Below are 20,537 nucleotides of genomic sequence, written 5' to 3' on the forward strand. Positions count from 1 at the left end.
ATGATCCCGAAATGATCTTCTGAGAACTTGGCACCCAGCTATAAAGTTTCACAAGAGGAAAAAGGGAAGCCCAGGAGAGAGACAGAGGGAGGGTAAGAATGTCAGAGACAACAAAGTGGGAAATGGAATGCATGAAGGGAGAAATCTGAGCCCAGACAAACGAGCAAATGACAGGGAGCGTCTCAGACACTCAGTGACTCAGAGAAGTCGCCACCTCCCAAGTACCTTTGAAAACTTGGGATTGTCTTTGAACAGTGTGAGTCATTCAGTCAAGAAACAGGACTCAGAGGATCCAAGACCCAGGGATCCAGCATGCAAACATGCCAAAGAGACATTGCAAAAGGGCTGCGAGCAACCAGCCCAGTGCCGAAGAAGGTGAGAGCCCTGGGTGGAAAAGAGGAAAGGGTCTTCAGGGCAGAGCGGGGAGGGAGAGGGGTCGGGGGTAGGAAGAGACAGAACTGCTAGACTTTTCTCATAACAATACTGAAAAGAATTTTTTTTTTTTTGCTTTTCGGGTCACACCTGACGATGCACAGGGGTTACTCCCGGCTCATGCACTCAGGAATTATTCCTGGCAGTACTCGGGGGACCATATGGGATGCTGGGAATCGAACTCGGGTCGGTCGCGTGCAAGGCAAACGCCCTCCCCACTGTGCTATCTCTCCAGCCCTAATACTGAAAAGAATTTGAATATTGATACAAAGATCCAAGAATGCATGAATGTGTTATTTGTACAAATAAATCCATCAAGGCAGTAATACATTTTATGAAAAACAATCAGCTGTGAAATGGAATATAAAATGACAGCATACTACTTGGGTCGGGCTGGAGCAATAGCACAGCGGGTAGGCATTTGCCTTGCACGCTGCTGACCCGGGTTCAATTCCTCCGTCCTTCTCGGAGAGCCCGACAAGCTTCTGAGGGTATTGCACCCGCATGGCAGAGGCTGGCAAACGACCAATGGCGTATTTGATATGCCAAAAACAGTAACAAAAAGTCTCACAATGGAGACGTTACTGGTGCCTGCTCGAGCAAAGCGATGAACAACGGGAGGACAGTGACAGTGACTACTTGGATCAGCAGAGAATAAAAGCATCCTTACAGTTTTGGACACAGGAACTATGTATCTAAAATGTAGGTCATTTAAAGAAGATGGGATGCCGGGAGGAGGCAGAAGTAAAGACAGTGAGAACTAATGTTACAACTAAATTAAATCTAAAAGTAGCAGCCTACGCAGAAACATTGAAACTTTCAGAAGAACCATCTGTACTGAGAGCATTTGCCTCTGCATAATCAGACTTTAGGGTGGGAGAGTTGGAACTGTTACTTCTCAGATGTTCTTTTGTACTATTTGGTTGTTTACTTATATCCACACATTAATAAGTAACTTATAGTAAAAATCCAGAGTGATGAAATTCTAAGAACACCTCCAGCAGTGTTGGCTATAAAGCAATAGAAGAATCTAGAAGCATATGGCAAGAAATGATATTTTTCCAGGAGAATATCTGAAACTCTCTTCCAACAAGAATGTTCCAGTTCTCATCAGTGGGAACTATGCTGGTTTTCTCTGTGGGTTTCTAGACAATTTGCTTAATATAGCTCAGTAGAAAATGCACACCACCACCAACAACCACCACTCCAACAAAACTCAGCAATGTTCTGGGCACAGATATCTTTGTACTTTTTACGTGTTTCTTCCTTAATTCATACCACTGGCAAGAAGTGCAAAGTGAGGATGTCCTACGTCTGAGTTATTTTTTTAAAAAAGGCACAGACCAGGGAACGGCGTTTTCATTTGAAAAAGATTTAGCTGAACACAAATAGATGTTTCCTTTGTAAAGTGTTGAGTCATGCAAAATGGGTCAGAATTGTACTTCAGCCTAGCTGGGGGTATACTTTGGTGCCAAGAATGTCAGCGAAACAAGACCCTGGGCTAAGGAAACAGAAATCCTGTCTAATGCTCTTTCCATACCACTGCAATAATCTCCTGAGAGGAAAAGACCTTGGTGGTTCATACTTTAAACAGGAAGTTCACAGGGTAACTTATCAATCAATCAATCTATGTAGGTATGTCCGTCCGTCCATCCATCCATCCATCCATCCATCCATCCATCCATCCATCCATCTATCCAATCACCCATCTATCTGCCTGCCTGTCCATACATCCTTTTATTTGCAAGGCAGAGGATAAAACCCAGGGTTTCACACATGCAAGGCACACAATCTACTATCATATCCCATTCCTGTCCCCTAGAGAGGTCAACAGCCCATCGGGGGTCAGGTCTTTGCTCAAGTTTTGGAACCGTTTCAGCTCTGCCAAGTTACCAAGGAAAGCCCCAGAACGGACATTTTGGTGACTAATTCCACCCCTTAGTAACACTCTTACTCCACGCAAAGCAGATTATGGCCAAGTCCCACGAGAAACTTATCCAAGCAACAGAGATGAAGTTCAAAAGCAGGAGAAATTTACCTCCAGACTCACAAGAATGCTGATACGGCCACCCAGCGCAGCCAGCATTTCCCTGAGGGAAATGAATCACAGAGAGAAAACTGGGACCACAACCCCCAACCAACCCCCACGCCTTGCTCTGGGGGCATCTCTGGGGCTCTCCAGATTATGAGGGTGGGGACTCAAGAGATGTTCCCCTGGGAGTGTGGTGCCGGAGGAGGCGTGGGGAATGAGTCGGAGGGGGCGGGTGGGACGGGAGTCAGAAGGATCAAGAGTGTCCTGCAAGAGTGGGCAAAGGAGGGCAAGAGAACGAAGGTGCGAGGTGCGCCCCCTGGTGGACAGTTCAAGGCGCGAGCGGTGACCAAGTTGAGGGCAGCTGGATATTGGCTGCAGAGCCAAGAAGGGAGTGCCAGGGTCCCCCTCCCCCCCCCCCCCCACCTCTGGCAGTCATTCTAATGCACTGCTAAGAAGTGAGGGACCTTGGGCGGTGGCCGGGCTTGGCAGGGGGGTAGAGGAAAGGCGAGGTGGCCCAGCCCTCTGGCATCCTTGGCAGGCGTGAGTCAGATCCGGGTTGGTACCACAAGGATGGAGCAGAGACTTGATTCCCGGGCGGGGGGGTCTGGGCATGAAGAATTGCCACGAAGGGGGAAGGGCTGAGTCCCTCTGACCCCCCTGTTTCTCACACTGTGAGTCCCTCCGCACCCTCACCCCTGCCAGCCTGCCCCATTTCGTTTCTTCCCCTAACACCTCTTCCTCTCCCCTCCTCCCCCCAATCCCCATCTGCTGTAATACTGGGGCTACCTCTAGAGCCAGTCTCTTCTGACACAGAACTGTTGCCCTGCCTCACTGGGTCAGATTTTGGTTTTACCACCTTTTTGGGGGGGGGGTGCACACCTAGCCGGGTTCAAGTCTACTCCCCGCTTTGTGTTTGGGAGCTACGCAGGGGAGTGGAACCCATGATTGCTTTGTCTTTCCACCTCCTGCAGGCTCCTCCACCAGGCGCTGCGTTCTTGGGTTGTTTCCAGCATGTTTTTGGGTTGCCCTTGCGGGGACTCCCAGCGGCAATCTCAGAGGAGAAACAATTTTACATGAGAAATGTGGGGGCAAGTTATCATTAGAAAATCAACATCTAGAACCTGAAATGGTAAAAATTGGAGGTGCTGTTCTCTTTCAGGAGATCCGTGGGCACGAGCCAGGTGGGGAGATGACACAGGGGTGAGGAACTTGCTAGAAGTCACCCCCAGCCTGCATGTGGTGGGCCGAAGAAAGTACTGTCAGGACTGAGCCCTGAGCACAGAGCTAGGAGCACCTTCTGAGCAATTATGAGTGTGACCCCAGACCCCTACACAAAAATAAAAAAGAAAAGCAAGTAAAAATATATTTAAAAGTAGTATCATTCATAAGCTGGAACGATAGCACAGCAGATAGGATGTTTGTCTTGCATGTGGCCCACCCGGCTGACCCAGGTTCGATTCCTCCGCCCCTCTTGGAGAGCCCGGCAAGCTACTGAGAGCATTTTGCCTGCACAGCAAAGCCTGGCAAGCTCCCTGAGATGTATTCGATATGCCAAAAACCGTAACAACAAGTCTCACAATGGAGACGTTACTGGGCCTGCTCAAGCAAATTGATGAACAACGGGAGGACAGTGACAGTGACAGTGATTATTCACAGAAGGTATTCTTTTCAATAAAATAATAAGAGCTAAAACTAGATTATATATATTAATATATGCTGTACTTTAAATTTTCATACAATCAATGAAGTTTACCCAGAGGTTGAATTATTGTCAGAAACTGATAGTTCTGTAAGCTGAATAAAACTATCGATGGTTTATGGGGTTCATTTCCCCTAAGACTCCTAATTGCCTATGAGCTCACTTACAAACATATGCACACAGGATGATAATGATAAACGCTTTCCTTCTCTGAAAGCTGGAGCAGCTATATGCTTTCCGAGCTAGTGTTTAGAGGTGGCTGGAAGAGTCTTGTGCTACTCAACCTACCAAATCCAGATCCACAAGCAAGGGACCAGCTACTGATACATGAATTTATTAAAAAAAAAATTCTTAGGATCATAGCCGAATGATGTAGGATGTCTGAACTCAACATTCCTCAGTGAACCCACTTATTGACTAGAAACCATCACTAGATTTTGTTTTATTATTTTTTACTTGGGGGAGGGCATCCCCGGGGCTTCTCCTGGAGATTCTTGGCCAGGGATATGGTGATGGTCCAACCCTGTGGTGCCAGGGGCTACTGGGGTCACCTGTCTGTGCTTTGGAGTCTCCCGGACCCAAATGAACCCGGGTCAGTACATGTGCAAGGCAGATGCACGTGACTATCTCAGAATTGATCTCTACTAGCTCAGATTTGATTTTGAAGCTCCTTCCTGCAAATGCAGCATTCTCTCTGCGTGCTGAATACGGTTCTACTAGCTGCCAAATCAGCGCTTAGATACGACGCCTCTGCAGAAGGTCGCAGGTTTATGGCATCTGGGAGGTTCAGGAGAGACAAGCTTGACTGTCAGCTATCACTCAGCACCTGGCGAACTGGACCAGTTGCTCAATTTCTTTGAATCTATGGCTCCTTGTTTGGAAAATGAGACAGACTATTCATCTTCCTCACTTTCTACAGTAGATTCATGTGAGAATCGAATGATATCATCCAGAAAAAAAAAACTTCATGGGGCCGGAGCAATAGTACAGTGAATAGGGTGTTTACCATGCACTCAGTGGACCCGGGTTCAGTCTCTGGCATCCCATATGGTCCCCTAAGCACTGCTAGGAGTAATTCCTGAGTGCAGAGCCAGAAGTAACCCCTGAGCACTACCAAGTGTGGCCCCCAAATAAAACCAAACCAAAAAATGCCTTATAAGTGGAATGAATGGGTATGCAAATGATTAGGAACTGTTCGTGGGTTTTGTGTCCAGGACTATTCACTCAGATAGGATCACAGAATCCTATGGGCTTAACTGTTACAGTAGGAATAAATGTATTTATTTACATTTGTGCACACATGCACACAACCTGGTGCTAATATTATTAGAATCTAAGCAGAGGACCCAACTGGAAAAAGCCAAGTTTTTATGAAGAAGAATGATAACAGGTGAACATAGCAAAACAGGCTGTCTTTTTATAAGTGATAATTGAGTCGCATAAAAACTTTGATTCCTACAGTCATCTAAAGTGTTCCACCTCAATGGTTATATCTTTATGAAGTTTCAAAATGCTTTATTTGAATTCAGTGGAACAAAATTATGCATATTAACATATATAAGTATGTATATAATTGTGCTCCAACTAAGATATACACACACACACACAAACACACACACACCCCAACGCACACACTCATATACGGGTTTTTGGCACTGCAGGCAGTGATCAGGGCCTATTACTAGTTCTGTGCTCAGGGCCACTCTTGGAGGTGCTCAGGGGACCATTTGAACTGGATGGTCTCACACAAAGTCTAACCCTTGCACTATCTCTGTGTCCACGAAATATTCTCTAATCCACTTATTGTTTGCAAAGCTCTGTCTTCCCTCTCTCCCCAGTTGCTTTCACAAAAGACAGTTTGAACTATTATAGTCAAAATTTGTGTTTGGAACCTTTTTGATAATCAGAATCCCAATTTCAGGCTCCAAATTGGGCATAGTTGGGTATCTGCGTTCAAACTTGACCTTAACTTCAAATCAGAGGCACTGCCTTGAGCGCATGGAGAGACAGCGCCACCTGCTGGACAACGTTGAATGCATCCACAGCCTGCAGAAGCCTGCATCTCTGCCCGTTTTTGGAAAACCAAAAACTGATTCTTGCGTCCTAAATTAAACGCCTCTAAATTCCCGAACATTCATTCTATCTTTACTAAATAGCACGATTCACAGAATTCTGAAAAAAGAACCCAACATTCAACACAAGTTAATGGTAATTGGTCCTGATTACTTATCAGCAGTTGGTGGTCTTAGGGAGGGGACAGAGCTGGGAGGTATATTACATACTGAGGCTCTGAGTTCATTCCTGGCACCGCATAAAAAACAAAACAAAACAAAAAACCCCCAAAACCCAAAACTGAAATCACAAATGTCTGACATTTATGGTAATAGTTAAGGCATTAAAACATGATTTTACAAAAAGTCCCAGTGACTTGTGTGATGTCTTTCAGCTCCTGAGCAACTGATGGTAGCAATGTTTTCAGTAAACACTGTAAAACGTATTGCCTAAGATTGTTTCAGAAAGAAGGCATGGGTCAGACATCCTGTTTCCCTCCTCCTAAATCACAAATATGATGTTTTAAGAGGCACACTATTTTCTCAGTCATAAGTTAGCAGCATCTGATGCAATAAGTCAAGGTTTGTCATTACCTTCCTCATCTCTCTGCTACCAGCTAAGTGTAATGCACTTATCCGATAACCCTTGAATTAACAGCTTTACGCGAAGTTCAGTGAGGTCCATCCACTACAGCACTGTAAATAGGTAATGTACTGCTGGTGTCTTTAAAAGTTTGTGTCCTCTTTTTCACTGTTGGTGGGAATGCCCACTAGTCCAGCCTTTCTTGAAAACAATATGGACAGTCCTTCAAAAACTAGAAGTTGAGTTTCCATATGACCCTACAATACCACTTCTGGGAATATATCCCGAGGATGCAAAAAAGCACAGTAGAAATGACATCTGTACCTATATGTTCATTGCAGCACTGTTTACAATAGCCAGAATCTGGAAATAACCCAAGTGCCCTAGAATAGATGACTGGTTAAAGAAACTTTGGTCCTGACAAGGGAGCAAGAAATGTGAAGTGGAGCAAGGAAAGCCTCTTGAACAAATTGTGCTGGCAAAACTGGAGGGCTCCATGCAAAAAAATGGGCTCAGATCTCTGCCTAATACCATGTACAAAAGTAAGATCAAACTGGATTAAAGACCTCAACATCAGACTGGAATCCATAAGGTACATTGAAGACAAGGTTGGCAAAACCCTCCACATCATTGAAGTGAACGGTATCTTCAAAGATGACACACCACTGGCCCAGCAACTGAAAACAGAGGTAGACAAATAGGACTATCTTAAACTAAGAAGCTTCTGCACCTCAAAAGAAACAGTGACCAAAATACAGGACAGTCTACAGAATGGGAAAGGATATTCGCCCAATACACATCTGACAAGAGGTTGATATCAAGGATATGCAAAGTACTGGTTGAACTCCACAAGAAGAAAACATCCAACTCCATCAAAAAATGGGGTGACAAAATGAACAGAAACTTTCTCAAAGAAGAAATCCAAATGGCAAAAAGGCACATGAGAAAATGTTCTACATCACTAATCATCAGGGAGATGCAGATCAAAACAACAATGAGATATCACCTCACACCACAGAGACTGGCCCACATCCAAAATAACAAAAGCAACCGGTGTTGGTGCAGATGTGTCGAGAAAGGGACCCTCCTACACTGCTGGTGGGAATACCGACCTGAAGGGGTTCAGCCCTTTTGGAAAACAGTGTGGACAATTCTCAAAAAATTAGAAATTGAGCTCCCATTTGACTCAGCCATACCACTTCTGGGAATATATCCCAGAGAGGCAAAAAAGTATAGTCGAAGTGACATCTGCACTTGTTTGTTCATTGCAGCACTCTTTACAATAGCCAGAAACTGGAAGAAACCTGAATGCCCACGAACAGATGACTGATTAAAGAAACTTTGGTACATCTACACAATGGAGTACTATGTAGCTGTTAGGAAAGATGAAGATGAAGATGAAGTCATACAAGTGGTACTACATAAAAAATATCATGCTAAGCGAAATGAGTCAGAAAAAGAGGGACAGACATAGAAAGATTGCATTCATCTGGGGAACATAAAGTAACAAAATGGGAGACTAACACCCAAGAATAGCTGAGATAAGCACAAGAAGGTTCATTCCATGGCTTGGAGGCCAGCTGCACATGCTGGGGGAAAAGGCAGCTCAGATAGAGATGAGAGCACCAAATAAAGGGTGTTGGGAGGATTCTCCCAGGATGGGAGATGCATGCTGAAAGTAGACTACAGACTGAACATGATTGCGACTCAATGCCTCTTTCGCAAACCACAGCACCCCAAAGGAGAGAGAGAACAAAAGGGAATGCCCTGACACAGAGGCAGGGTGGGATGAAGGGGATGGAGGGTAGGAGGGATACTGGGATCAGTGGTGGTGGAAAATGGACACTGGTGGAGGGATGGGTACTTGAACATTGTATAATTGAAACTCAAGCACAAAAATTTGTAAGTCTACAACTGTACCACATGGTGTTTCACTAATAAAAATTTAAAAAAAGAAAAAGAAACTTTGGTCCCTCTACACAATGGAATACTATGCAGCTGTCAGGAGAGATGAAGTCATAAACTTTGCTTATAAATGGATAGACATGGAGAGTATCATGCTAAGTGAAATGAGTCAGAAAGAGACGGACAGACATAGAAGGACTGCACTCATTTGTGGAGTATAAAACTACATAACATAAGGCTGACACCTAAGGACAGTATATACATGGGACAGATAGATTGCTCCATAGCTGGAAGCCTACCTCATGAGCAAAGGGGAGAAGGCAGCTGGAATAGAGAAGGGATCACTAAGAAAAGGATGGCTGGAGGAATCGGTCAGGATGGGAGATGTGTGCAGAAAGTAGATAAAGGACCAAGCATGATGACCTCTCAGGGTCTGTATTGCAAACCATAATGCTCAAAAGTAGAGAGAGAGTACTGGCCGCTATGGAGGCAGAGGGAGCGTGGGAAAGGAGGGTTGTACCAGGGATATTGGTGGTGGGGAATGTGTACTGACGGAGGGATGGGTGTTTGATCATTGTGTGAGTGTAACTCAAACATGAAAGCTTATAACTATCTCATGGTGATTCAATAAAATTAAAAATAAATAAAACAAATCAATAAAAAAGAAGAAAGATGTGGTTTAGAGGAATAGCACAGTTCCTATGAGTACCTGTCTTTCAACCTTGCAAATATATATGGTCATGTAATCAAATTTCTGCTGTCCCACTGGTGCCAAGCAGGATCCTGGTAGCCTTACTGTCTGTGATCCCAGTACCACCACTATATCTATCTATCTATCTATCTATCTATCTATGAGCAATGAGTACTGATTCATTTTATTTAAATGCTAAGAAGAGATCCAGTCCTGTGAGAAAAAAAAAAGAGTTTTTGTCCTAAGGAGAAACTGGAGACTTAGGGGGTTAGACCTTTGCTTAGGTAATACAACTGTGAGTGGAGAAAACCCAGGCTGTCTGCTTCTGAGACTGAGTTTTATTACCAAGATGAATAAAATAATAAAAGATGAATCCTCCAAAAGAACAAACAAGGGCAGGGGAGAGAGGCAATGGGCTGTGTGGGAGAGGCCCACGTTTGACCCCTCAGCACCCAAAGACCCCTAAGTACAGCTGGGAATGACTCCCAGTACAGATCAGAAGTGACTCCTCAGGACTGAAAATTACTGTCCCAAAACAAGAACAAACACCAAAAAGAAAAAAAAAAAAGTGTTGGTGATTAAGGTGCATATATGTCTGGAGCAGGGCTCGAGGTCACCAGCAGAGGGCGTGAGTGGCGGTAGCTGTCTCCAGCACTTCACTAGGGCGGAGGCGGGAGCAGATGCTGAGTCAGTCCCTTGCCCCTTCCTTCACTCTGCACGTCCTCTCCACGGGTAGTTTCCTAGGAACTGTGCAGACACAGATGGTTCCTTTGAGGCCAGGAGTCTGCCACCTTCCAGCCTGCTGGCTTCTTAGCAGCAAAACTCTTTCTAATCCCAACCCCCCCCCCCCCCCCCTTTGCCTAACCCTGGAGTACCTACAGAACCAAATCTTCATGGTTACAGTTGTTTAGAGAGACATTTAGGTAGCAACTGTTTCTAAAGACACTCCAGTAGAAACAGCATCCTCTCCTCCGGACCAAAGACCAAACACGCTGTTTAGGAATGAGCTTCAATCCTCCAATCCTTTGCTTGTGGTCAGATTTCCCTTATACAAGTCTAGCTGACTCTCTTCTGTGGTTTCATGGCTCACACTTGTGATGGGAACACGTTGAAAAATAAAACACTAATGTAAGTAACTACCTTAGTAGATCTCCAACGCGATCAACTATTCACAAATTTAAGAAAGCATTGAAAACACAAACAAAACGATGAAGAAACACGAACGTTCAAGTTCCCAGGACTGAGGAAGATTAACACTGTATCTTGCAGTTTCCCCACTTGACGGCTAGGTGGCGCTATTGAACCAGACCAGCCACAAACTTACAGGCCGGATGTTGCTATCACAAATTCAGATGTCTCTGTCTTTAATCCACATGTGTAGTTCTTTTAGCCTCTAATTTCTTTTGGCCTAAATATCGCTTTATCCCTTTTTAAACTCCTAATAAAATTATGATGTAAGGGGCTGAACAGAGAGTGAGGCGCTTGCCTTGGACAGATGGTGCCGTTTCTAAGGCACTTGCCTTGCACGCAAGCAGACACAGGTTCAATTCCCTACAACCCATCTGGTCCTCAGAGACCCGCCAGGAGTGATCCTTGAGCACAGAGCCTGGAGTACGCCCTGAGCCTGTTGGGTGTGGTCCCAAAGTCCTCCCCCAGCCAATAAAAAGGAGGAAGTTATGATGGAGAAACACACTGATAGTACACAGCATGTGAGTTTTGAAGGGCATAAACAGAAAAGTATTCATCAGGGCAAGGAACGCTCAGGGTTCAGACACATGTGAGTTCTGCCCCGCCCTTCCACAGTGGGGCTGGGTCTCTCAGTTTCTCTGGGATGACATCTGTTTCTCACTGCAGAGGGGGAACTGGGTCACTCCAGTCAGTGCTCAAGAGCTCCTCCTTGTTCTGTGCTCAGGGTCACTCCTGGCAGTGCTTGGAGGCCATGGGTGATGCTGGGGATAGAACTGGAATGGGTGGTTGCAGGCAAGGCAAATAAGTCCGTTTTTCCAGTGACTCATGCCTCTCGCATATAACACAGGTCATAGCAATATTTTTTTATTCGTTGTTTTTTTAAAATGATTTTTTAAATTGAATCACTGTGAGATGGACAAAGCTGTTCATGATTGGGTTTCAGTCATACAGTGTTCCAACACCCACCCCTCCACCAGTTTAATTTCCCAGCACAAGGGTCCCTAGTTACCCCCCATCAACCCCCACTTCTTGCCCCATCCCACCCCACAGACTGCTTCTATGGTAGACACTTTTCTTCTCTCTGTCTGTCTGTCTGTCTCTCTCCTTTCGGTTGTTGTGGTTTGCAAAACAGATACTGAAAGGTTATCATATATATATCAGTAACAACAAATCTCACAATGGAGACATTACTGGTGCCCGCTCGAGGAAATTGATGAACAACGGGAGGACAGTGCTACAGTGCTACCTACTATTAATACTCAGTTCTTGTCCAGTGTAGGTGTCCATTAAGGTGTCCATTAAAGGCCCTCCCGTTGATCGTCGATTTGCTCGAGCAGGCCCAGTAACGTCTCCATTGGAGACTTTGTTGTTACTGTGTCTGGCATATCGAATACTCTCAGTAGCTGGCCGGGCTCTCCGAGAGGGGCGGAGGAATCGAAATTGGGTCGGCCATGTTGGCCGCTTGTAAGGCGAACGCCCTACCCGCTGTGCTACCATTTCATTAAGGGCATCCAGATAGGAAAGGAAGAAGTCAAGCTCTCACTTTTTGCAGTTGACAGAATACTATACTTAGACAACCCTAAAGTCTCTACCGAAAAGTGCCTAGAAACAATAGATTTGTAAAGTGGCAGATTACAAAATCAATACCCAAAAGTCCTATATGCAAATAATGAAAGAAAAGAAAGTGATATTAAAAAAACAATCCCTTTGGGGCCGGACCGATAGCACAGCGGGTAGGGCATTTGCCTTGCACACGGCCGACCCGGGTTCGATCCCTGGCACACCATATGGTCTCCTGAGCACTGCCAGGAGTAACTCCTGAGTGCAAAGCCAGGAGTGCAAACCCTGAGCATTGCTGGGTGTGGCCCAAAAAGGAAAAAAAAAATTCCATTCAGGCCATGGCAATTAATCAATAAAATGAGACTGTGGAGATGGCTCTCCTTAGTAATCCCGTAGGAGTCTTGCTTCTCCCTAGTTCAAAGCCCTGCCCAGGTGGCGGGTAAGTTTCCAGAAAGTTTAAGCCAAGGTATTTGCTCATCGTATATCCCCAACTGCCGAGAAATGCTGCCCACACTTTCCTGCTTATCCAAATTGTGAAACTGATTTTTCTTTCCTCTGATGGATATCAGCATTTCCTGTGATATGATAAAGGGCTCTCCTCAGAACGCAGAGACACGTTTGTAAAGACTAGAAATTGGAGATGAGACACAGGAACTACAAGGAGTGGACAAGAGTCAGGTTACTGCTCCCGGCAGTTATGCATTCTCCTCGTGTGTGAGTTACTGAAATTCAGATCGATGGGTTAGGATGACTGAAAATAATCCCAATTAAGAGCAAGTCACGGCCCGATTGTCTAATGGAGATCACCATTTTCAACCAGCTCTTCAACAAGGCATCGCTGCCAGTAGCTTTTCTCCAGTGATGAGATTGATGGAGAATATTTATAGCACAGCGGGTAGGGCCTTGTATACGGCTGACCCGGGTTCGATTCCTCCATCCCTTTAGAGAACCGGGCAAGCTACTGAGAGTATCCCGCCCACACAGCAGAGCCTGGCAAGCTCCCGGTGGCATATTCGATATGCCAAAAACAGTAACAACAAGTCTCACAATGGAGACTTACTGGTGTTTGCTCAAGCAAATCGATGAACAATGGGAGGACAGTGCTACAGTGCTTGGGAGAGAGTGAGACTACTAAAACTCAGCTTACACTTGCAGTTATAAAAATAATTTCTTAGGACAAGCACCTAGGAAAAATGACCCGAGGCGCCTTCCTCTCCCTCTAACTCTTGGTGAACGCATTCTCAAGGACATAGGGCCTTGAGGTCTCCGGGGTCTCCCGTGAGAAGCTTTCTGCTTTCTACTCTCTGTTCTGCTCAGTTATAAAATTCCCTTATAAAGGCAGAGCAACCCTTTCAATTGGCCGACGTCTATGGATTGAGATTAAAGTGATGGAGGTAGTAGGTTCTGGCAAGAAATGGCTTAGGGGGCTTGCCTGCCCTCTCTGACTTGCTTGGCACAAACGCCCCAATTTGCAGCCACGTGGAAACTGCAGGGAATCCTCTTGCCAGGGGTCTGAGAAGCTGCCCTGCAATGTTCCCCGAGGGGAATCTCCTAAGGTGATGCCCAGGGCACCCCAGAACTCGGCAGCGATTAGCGAAGACACTCAGGGTGCAGGGTACTTGCAGGGCTGAGGGGTTTAGCTTAGGGTATTACTCAAAGTATTTAGCCACTAGGGGCCTGGGCAAAAAAAAAAAAAAAAGGGTAGGGCACTTCCTCAGGGCCACCCTGGGTTTAGTATCCAGCATCCGATATGGCCTCCCAAGCACTGCCAGGAGTAATTCCCGAGTGCAGAGCCAAGAATAAGTCCTGAGCACTGCTGGGAATGCCCCCCAAATCAAATAAACAACACCAAACAAATTAAACACTAGTCATGCTCAGGTACTGAATTTCTGAGTGCTGGATTACTGGGTTATAGTCTTGACTTTCCTGTGCCACACTAAGCCCTTTCAGTGTTGGATGGGGCCCAGGTGTGGTGTGCATGCATGCATGTGTAGAGTGTGCTGCTGTATGTTGTATATGTGTGTTGTCCATGTGTGTAGTACATATATTATGCATGTGTGTGGTGTTTGGTGTTTATATGTGTGCATACACACGTGTGGGAATGTTGGAGTGTGGTGTGGCAAATATATGTGCATAGTTGGCGTGCAAGTAATATGTACTGTAGCACTGTCCTCCCATTGTTCATCAACTTACTCAAGCGGGCCCAGTAACGTCTCCATTGTGAGACTTGTTACTGTGTTTGGCATATCGAATACGTCACGGGTAGCTTGCCAGGCTTTGCAGTGAGGACGAGATACTCTCGGTAGCTTGCCAGGCTCTCCGAGAGGGGCAGAAGAATCGAACTCGGGTCGGCCAGGTTGGCCACGTGCAAGGCAAACACCCTACCCGCTGTGCTATCGCTCCAGCCTGTAATATGTACATGCATATGAAAAGTTTTTGTGTGGAATATTAGTGGCATGTGTGTGTTTGGCATGTCTCTGCATGTTGTTTGGTATGTGTGTGTGTGAGGGAGGATGTTTTGTGTGTGGTATGTATGCATGCACAAAAGACAAAGCCAATAGGAGAGAGGACGCAGAATCATGGGAATCTTTCTTCGAAGAGCCTGGCCCAAAGACCAGAGTTATTATGCTGGCTTAGCAGGAAAGTGATCAGAACAAAGCTCTTCAAATCCTCAAATTGCCTTTTTTTTTGGTTTTTGGGTCACAACCGGCAATGCTCAGGGGTTACTCCTGGCTCTGCATTCAGGAATTACTCCTGGCGGTGCTTGGGAGACCATATGAGATGCTGGGAATCGAACCCGGGTCGGCCGCGTGAAAGGCAAACACCCTACCTGCTGAAAGGAAGCCCTAGTCTCAAAACCCACCTCTGTAGGGTTGATGCTGCTTCTGACTCTTCCTACCCCATTTCCTGCTAAAAGAGACGCACTTGCAAGGCAGATGTGGTGTTCCTTGATACCCCTGGGTGCAGGCTCGTGGCATTGCCTGAGTGTGTGTGTGGGGGGAGCTGGGGGGTCCAAACACAAGCCAGCTGTCTGCCTCAAGCCAGTCACAGGCAGTGGCAGGGTTGCCCCGAGTGCAGGTGTGCGGGTTCCCAGCAGAGACCAGCTTTCCAGTATGTGTGTGGGGTGATATTGATCCCTGCCCAGGATGCAGGCGCGCAGGTGTGCCGGCTGGGGGTGCGACAGGGAGCAAAACAAGCTTCCCACCTGCTCTGCATTTCTAGAAGGCCTCTCCCAAGTCGGGACTACAAAGCAGGAACCACAAACAGGGAGGGAGAATAGAGAGACCCGGACCGAGCCCAGCAGTGGCCTCTCAGGCTAGAAAAAAATAATGAGAAAAGCAAACGACGAATTCTGGGAAGCAATTATGCCCGGGACACTGCACTCGACCCTGGCAATTGCTTCCCTGTACCCTGCCTCGGGTGGTGGGTAGCACTGCACTGTAGCACTGTCCTCCCTTGTTCATGGATTTGCTCGAGCGGGCACCAGTAACATCTCCATTGTGAGACTTGTTGTTACTGTTTTTGGCATATCGAATACGCCACGGGGAGCTTGCCAGGCTCTGCTGTGCCGGTGGGATACTCTCGGTAGCTTGCCGGGTTCTCCGAGAGGGGCGGAGGAATAGAACCTGGATCGGCCGCATGCAAAGCAAAAAACGCCCTATCTGCTGTGCTATTGCTCCAGCCCACCTCAGGTGGGTAGAACAAAAAAACTGCATGCTCCCCCACCTCTTCTTTCCCGGGATCTGGAACCTCAGAGCTTGCGTGTCAGTGGACACGTTTCCCTCACCGGCTGTGTACAAAGTTGCTCACTGGTTCCTCCAAATTGTGCTCAGGCCAAAGCCAAGGGGAGAAGCTGCCAATTCCGCGCTCCAGAGGGAGAGACGGAACCACAGCCACACTCTGCTGGGAGCAGAGTCACAGCCACGGAAGCCTGATGGCACAGCGTGCTGTGTTCGAACCGGACACGCGGGGTTTGCAAGGCCAGTCTCGCCTGTTAAACCAACCCGGGGGGAACTTTCCCCAATGAACCCAAGAGGTGATTTTACACCCTGACGTGCTTGACCCTGTTTGGGAGAGACAGTGTAGGGGGCCGGCCTGCAGACCGAGCTACCTGGGTCTTTGTAAATCCCGAGCACACCCTTGAAGTAATGAGGTAAAAATCTTTCCAGTAAAAGCAGCACATCTTCCAGCTCCTCCAGAATGCCCACAAGCAGGAAGTTTTCGTTGACGTTCAGCTTGGCTCTTTCGAGCGCCCACTCGCCAGGCTCCCTGGATGGAGAGAGAGAGAGAGAGAGGTGATGTGTCAATCAAAGACTCGCGACACGGCAGCCATGCACACTGAAAGCTTGGTGCTTTTCCCCTCCCTTCCCCCTCACTCAAACTGATCTTTCTTCCATCGGGGGAATGTTCCCTGCTGCTGGGGCCTCCACACTTCTGTCCCCTCTCACCTGGGTTGAGGGTCCAGCCCACAGCCTTGAACCTGATGCATCTGCCTTGGCACGTGTTGAGAGAAGAATACCCAGGGCATAGGTGCTCCCAGCAAAGACCAGTTTCCTGGGGGCACTGGTAATTGCCCAGGATGCAGTGCATGCACTGAACATATGTGAAGCATGTGCTGAAACAAACACTGATGAAGGTGTAATTTGATGGAGTTTTCAGGTGGTCTCCCTTGGGGCTGGCGATCCAGGGACCAATCCCTGGAATGGCTCACCCTGCTGTGAGGGCTGGATAGTTTGAAGTTTAGGGCACTGTGGTGAGGAGCTGATGGTTCCAGCCATGTTCAGAGGACACTGCAGGGCCAGGGAGCAAATTCAGGGAGGGCATCATGCATGCCAGGTCTGATAGGAGTGATAGGACAGTGGATAGGGTGTTTGCTTTGTGCACAGCTGACCTGGGCTCAATCCTCGCCACCCATATGGTCCCCTGAGTCCTCCAAGAGTGATTCCTGAGTGCAGAGCTAGGAGTAAGCCCTGAGCACTGCTGGGTGTGACTCCCCAAACAAAAACAAAGCAAATAAAATTTTTTAAAAAAAGAAAATATTAAAGCATGCAACTTACTGACACAATTCTATTGAAAGTATTTCTGTAGAAATGAAAACTAATGTCATGTCATTTCTACACATCAGTTTATTATTTTAAAGAATTTAAAGACTTTAAAGGGCCAGAGAGGTACTATTGAGTTAAGGCATGTGCCTTGAATGTGATCAAACCCAGTGAATCCAGGGTACTATTTATGGTTCCCGAGGACTTCCAAGGGTAACCTCAAGTGTCAGCCCAGAGTAATCCATGAGTCCTGCCCATGGGGTCTCAAACCCATCCAAACATAAACTAAACAGACATAAAAAGTTCACCAGGTATAGCCCACGCTCGGCCCCATCCTTCCCTCCAATAGTTAGGGAAGGAAAGCAACCTTTGTTTCTTATCTCTGAGGGCAGCTCTTAGGGCCAAGCCCGGCATGGATATCCAGGAAGTGTGCTTAGCATTTAGGTAGGTGGGGGAGGGATGGGCAAGTGAGGACTGGCTTTTTGAAAATTGTCATCACGCACCATTTTCAACTCACAGACATGTAGTCATGGGTGGGATCTTGAGTACTGAAAGTTGTGGTGTGAAGGCCACAACAAGTGGTCATGAGGATGCTACCGAGATTAGGGAATCCAGAATATTTTTTTTTCCTTTTAGGTCACACCCAGCAATGCTCAGGGGTTACTCTTGGCTCTGTACTCAGGAATTACTCCTAGTGGTGCTTCAGGGACCATATGGAATACCAGGTATTGAACCCGGGTCAGCCATGTGCAAGGCAAATGCCTTACCCACTGTATTATTGCTCCAGTCCTAGGGAATCCAGAATTTTTAAAAAATGTGAGGGAGTTAAAGGCATGTTTGGGGGAACAACTATCTTTATTTTTTTTTGGTTTGGTTTCAGGGGCACACCCGGTGATGCTTAGGGATTACTCCTGACTCTGCCCTACACAGGAATTTCTCCAGGCAGTTTTCTGGAGACCATATGGGATGCTGAGGATTGAACCTGGCTTGGCTGCGTGCTAGGCAAGTGCCCTACTCACTGTACTATTTCTCCAGCTTCGGGAAATCCAGAATATTTAAAAAGATGTGAGGGAGGTAGGGGAATTTTGGGGGGAATACAAACCTTTTTTGGAGTTTGTTTTCTGGGTCACACCTGGCAATGCTCATGGGTTACTCCTGGCTCTGCACTACTCAGGAATTATTCCTAGTGGTATTCCGGGGATTATATGGGATGCTGGGGATTGAACCTGGGTTGGCTGTGTGCAAGGCCAGTGCTCTCCCCACTGTCCTATGGCTCCAGCCCAGGGGGAATAAATATCTTGATGGTGATAAAAAGTGAATCATAGTGGTGGTGACGGTAAATCAACTGGCCTCTGAACTGGCCATCATCCGAAATTCTGAACTTGAATCAGTGTTTATGAAGGGGGCGAGGATGCGGGAGACTCCTGAGCTCAGGAAGTTTAGGATGACGCAGAATATAGATCATTCTAAGTGATGAGTTGCAACATCAAACAGGCCGGTGCTGTGGCAAATCTGACCAAACCATGAAAGAGCAACACACATGTTCATGACGCACCAATAACTCCTGACGCAAAACGGTTCCAGGAATGCACTTTGGTGTGGAAACAGTCATCTCTCCCCCAAATCTTTAGGAACATATCTGACCTTCTCATCAGAGTCACCTTTGGGCAAAATGTCACTTCCATTTCAAGCAAATCTTTCAATGGGAAGAGAACTTACTTCTCACCAAGCCAAGAGCACATTCATTGTTCCTGCCATCCCTTCCTGGGGCTCCAGTTTGGTCTGGTATGAGAAATTTCACCTTAACCTGGGCCAAAATCACCTGACAAGGTAGAGACACCAGAACCCCAGTTCCAAGACAGGGTTCCTATGAAGTGCCTCAAGGAAATTGGAGGCAAGAAGTGGGTAGACTCCACTCTGAGGGTTTTACTCTCTGAGTCAGCCCCTTTTTCTTCATTTAGGGCTTGGGGGCCACAGCTGGCCATGCTCAGGGCTTACTCTTGGCTCTGTGCTCAGGGATCATTCCTGGTGGTGCAGATGGTCCCAAAGGCAGTGCTGGGGATTGAACCATGCAAGGTCAGCTCCATGCAAGGCAAGTGCCTTACCCCCTGTACTATCTCTCCACCATAAGCCTTTTTAAAAGGGCCTCACAATCAACTGAAGCTGAGGGATGGTCACAGAAAAGCATGTTGTCTTCTATTATTATTGTTGTTGTTATTGTGTTGTTATCATTTTTTATGTGGGGAGGTTGGGTCCACACCCTATAGTACAGGGCCTATTCCTGGCCCTGTTCTCAGGAGTGACTGATGGTAATGCTCAGGAGATTCATAATTGGGACCGGGAACAACCTTCCTTCTATTAAAGAAAGGAAATGTCTCAGGAGAGAGTGTGGAGCCTGGGATGGGAGGGGCAGCTTTCGGACAGTTGTTGAAAATGTTCAGTTGTGGTGGGGGGCAGGCTGGGTGCTTGCTGCTCTGGTTGGTACCATCTGGTCGGGTGTGTCCTCGGCACAGGAGGAGGATATCATTGGCCCTTCAACAGCACCACTTAATGGACTGCCTCCAAGGCCTCTCTCTGTGGGACCTCACGTCTCCAAAAACAATCTTGATCTTTCAAGATTATCAGTCAATATAGCAACATAGTAAGTTCCACTAAGTCAGGGGATGAGGGACCCAGAAGATACCCAGAACAGGCCGGGCAGGCCCCTGCTCACTGTTCTCTACCTACACCCACGCAACACGCCTTTCAGTGTTACCTGCATCTGGGATGTTGTCCACAGAAGTATGGGATGATGTAAAATAACCTGGGGTTGGAGCACTCGGGATAGTTCTCGAGAATGCACTCGTTGATGTCCTAGGAGAGAAAACACAACAGTGAGATGTTCCCTGGCCTCTTACGCAACATCCATGCACCCACGAGAGCCTGAAATCCTCCTGGATTCTCCCGTCTCCTCACGGGCGGGCCTGGAGCAGGTGGGCGGCAGTCAGTGGACTGCCTGGACACAAGTGCTGGACCTCACTTTCTTTCGGCCTCAAGCCACCCTGTTCCACTGGGCAGGCGCACAGATGGTCCAGCTACTGCTGAGCAAGCCTGTTCTGTGGAGAATAAGGCAGCTTTGTATCTTCCAGTGGTCTGAAGTCTCAGTTGAGTCACAGAACTCTTGAACACAGATCTCCCACGCCATAGGCTGTGGTAGTCCAGCAGTTAGAAGTATACAGCTGGCACTTAACAAATATTTGTTCAATAAAGTCTACATTCATTCTGACTTGAACAGAGTTCCCTATATGGCCAACTCTGTAGAAATATGTTTCCCTGTGTACCTATTTGTCCAATAAATATCTACAGCCATCACAC

General features: G+C 46.9%; 1 protein-coding gene across 1 annotated transcript in view; it reads right to left on the reverse strand.

Annotated features, from left to right (window-relative positions):
- The window catches only part of UST (uronyl 2-sulfotransferase), a 377,271-nt gene that overhangs the window by 44,070 nt on the left and 312,664 nt on the right, over positions 1-20,537 (reverse strand). Inside the window, exons 6-7 of the mRNA XM_056126193.1 lie at positions 19,939-20,036; positions 16,253-16,410 (exon numbers count right to left, since the gene is read on the reverse strand). Coding sequence (XP_055982168.1) covers positions 16,253-16,410; positions 19,939-20,036 — 256 coding nt within the window. The remainder of the gene's footprint in view (positions 1-16,252; positions 16,411-19,938; positions 20,037-20,537) is intronic.

This window comes from Sorex fumeus, unplaced genomic scaffold (genome assembly GCF_029834395.1).
Source record: "Sorex fumeus unplaced genomic scaffold, SorFum_2.1 ptg000061l, whole genome shotgun sequence".
In the NCBI taxonomy this organism is placed as follows: Eukaryota; Metazoa; Chordata; class Mammalia; order Eulipotyphla; family Soricidae; genus Sorex; species Sorex fumeus.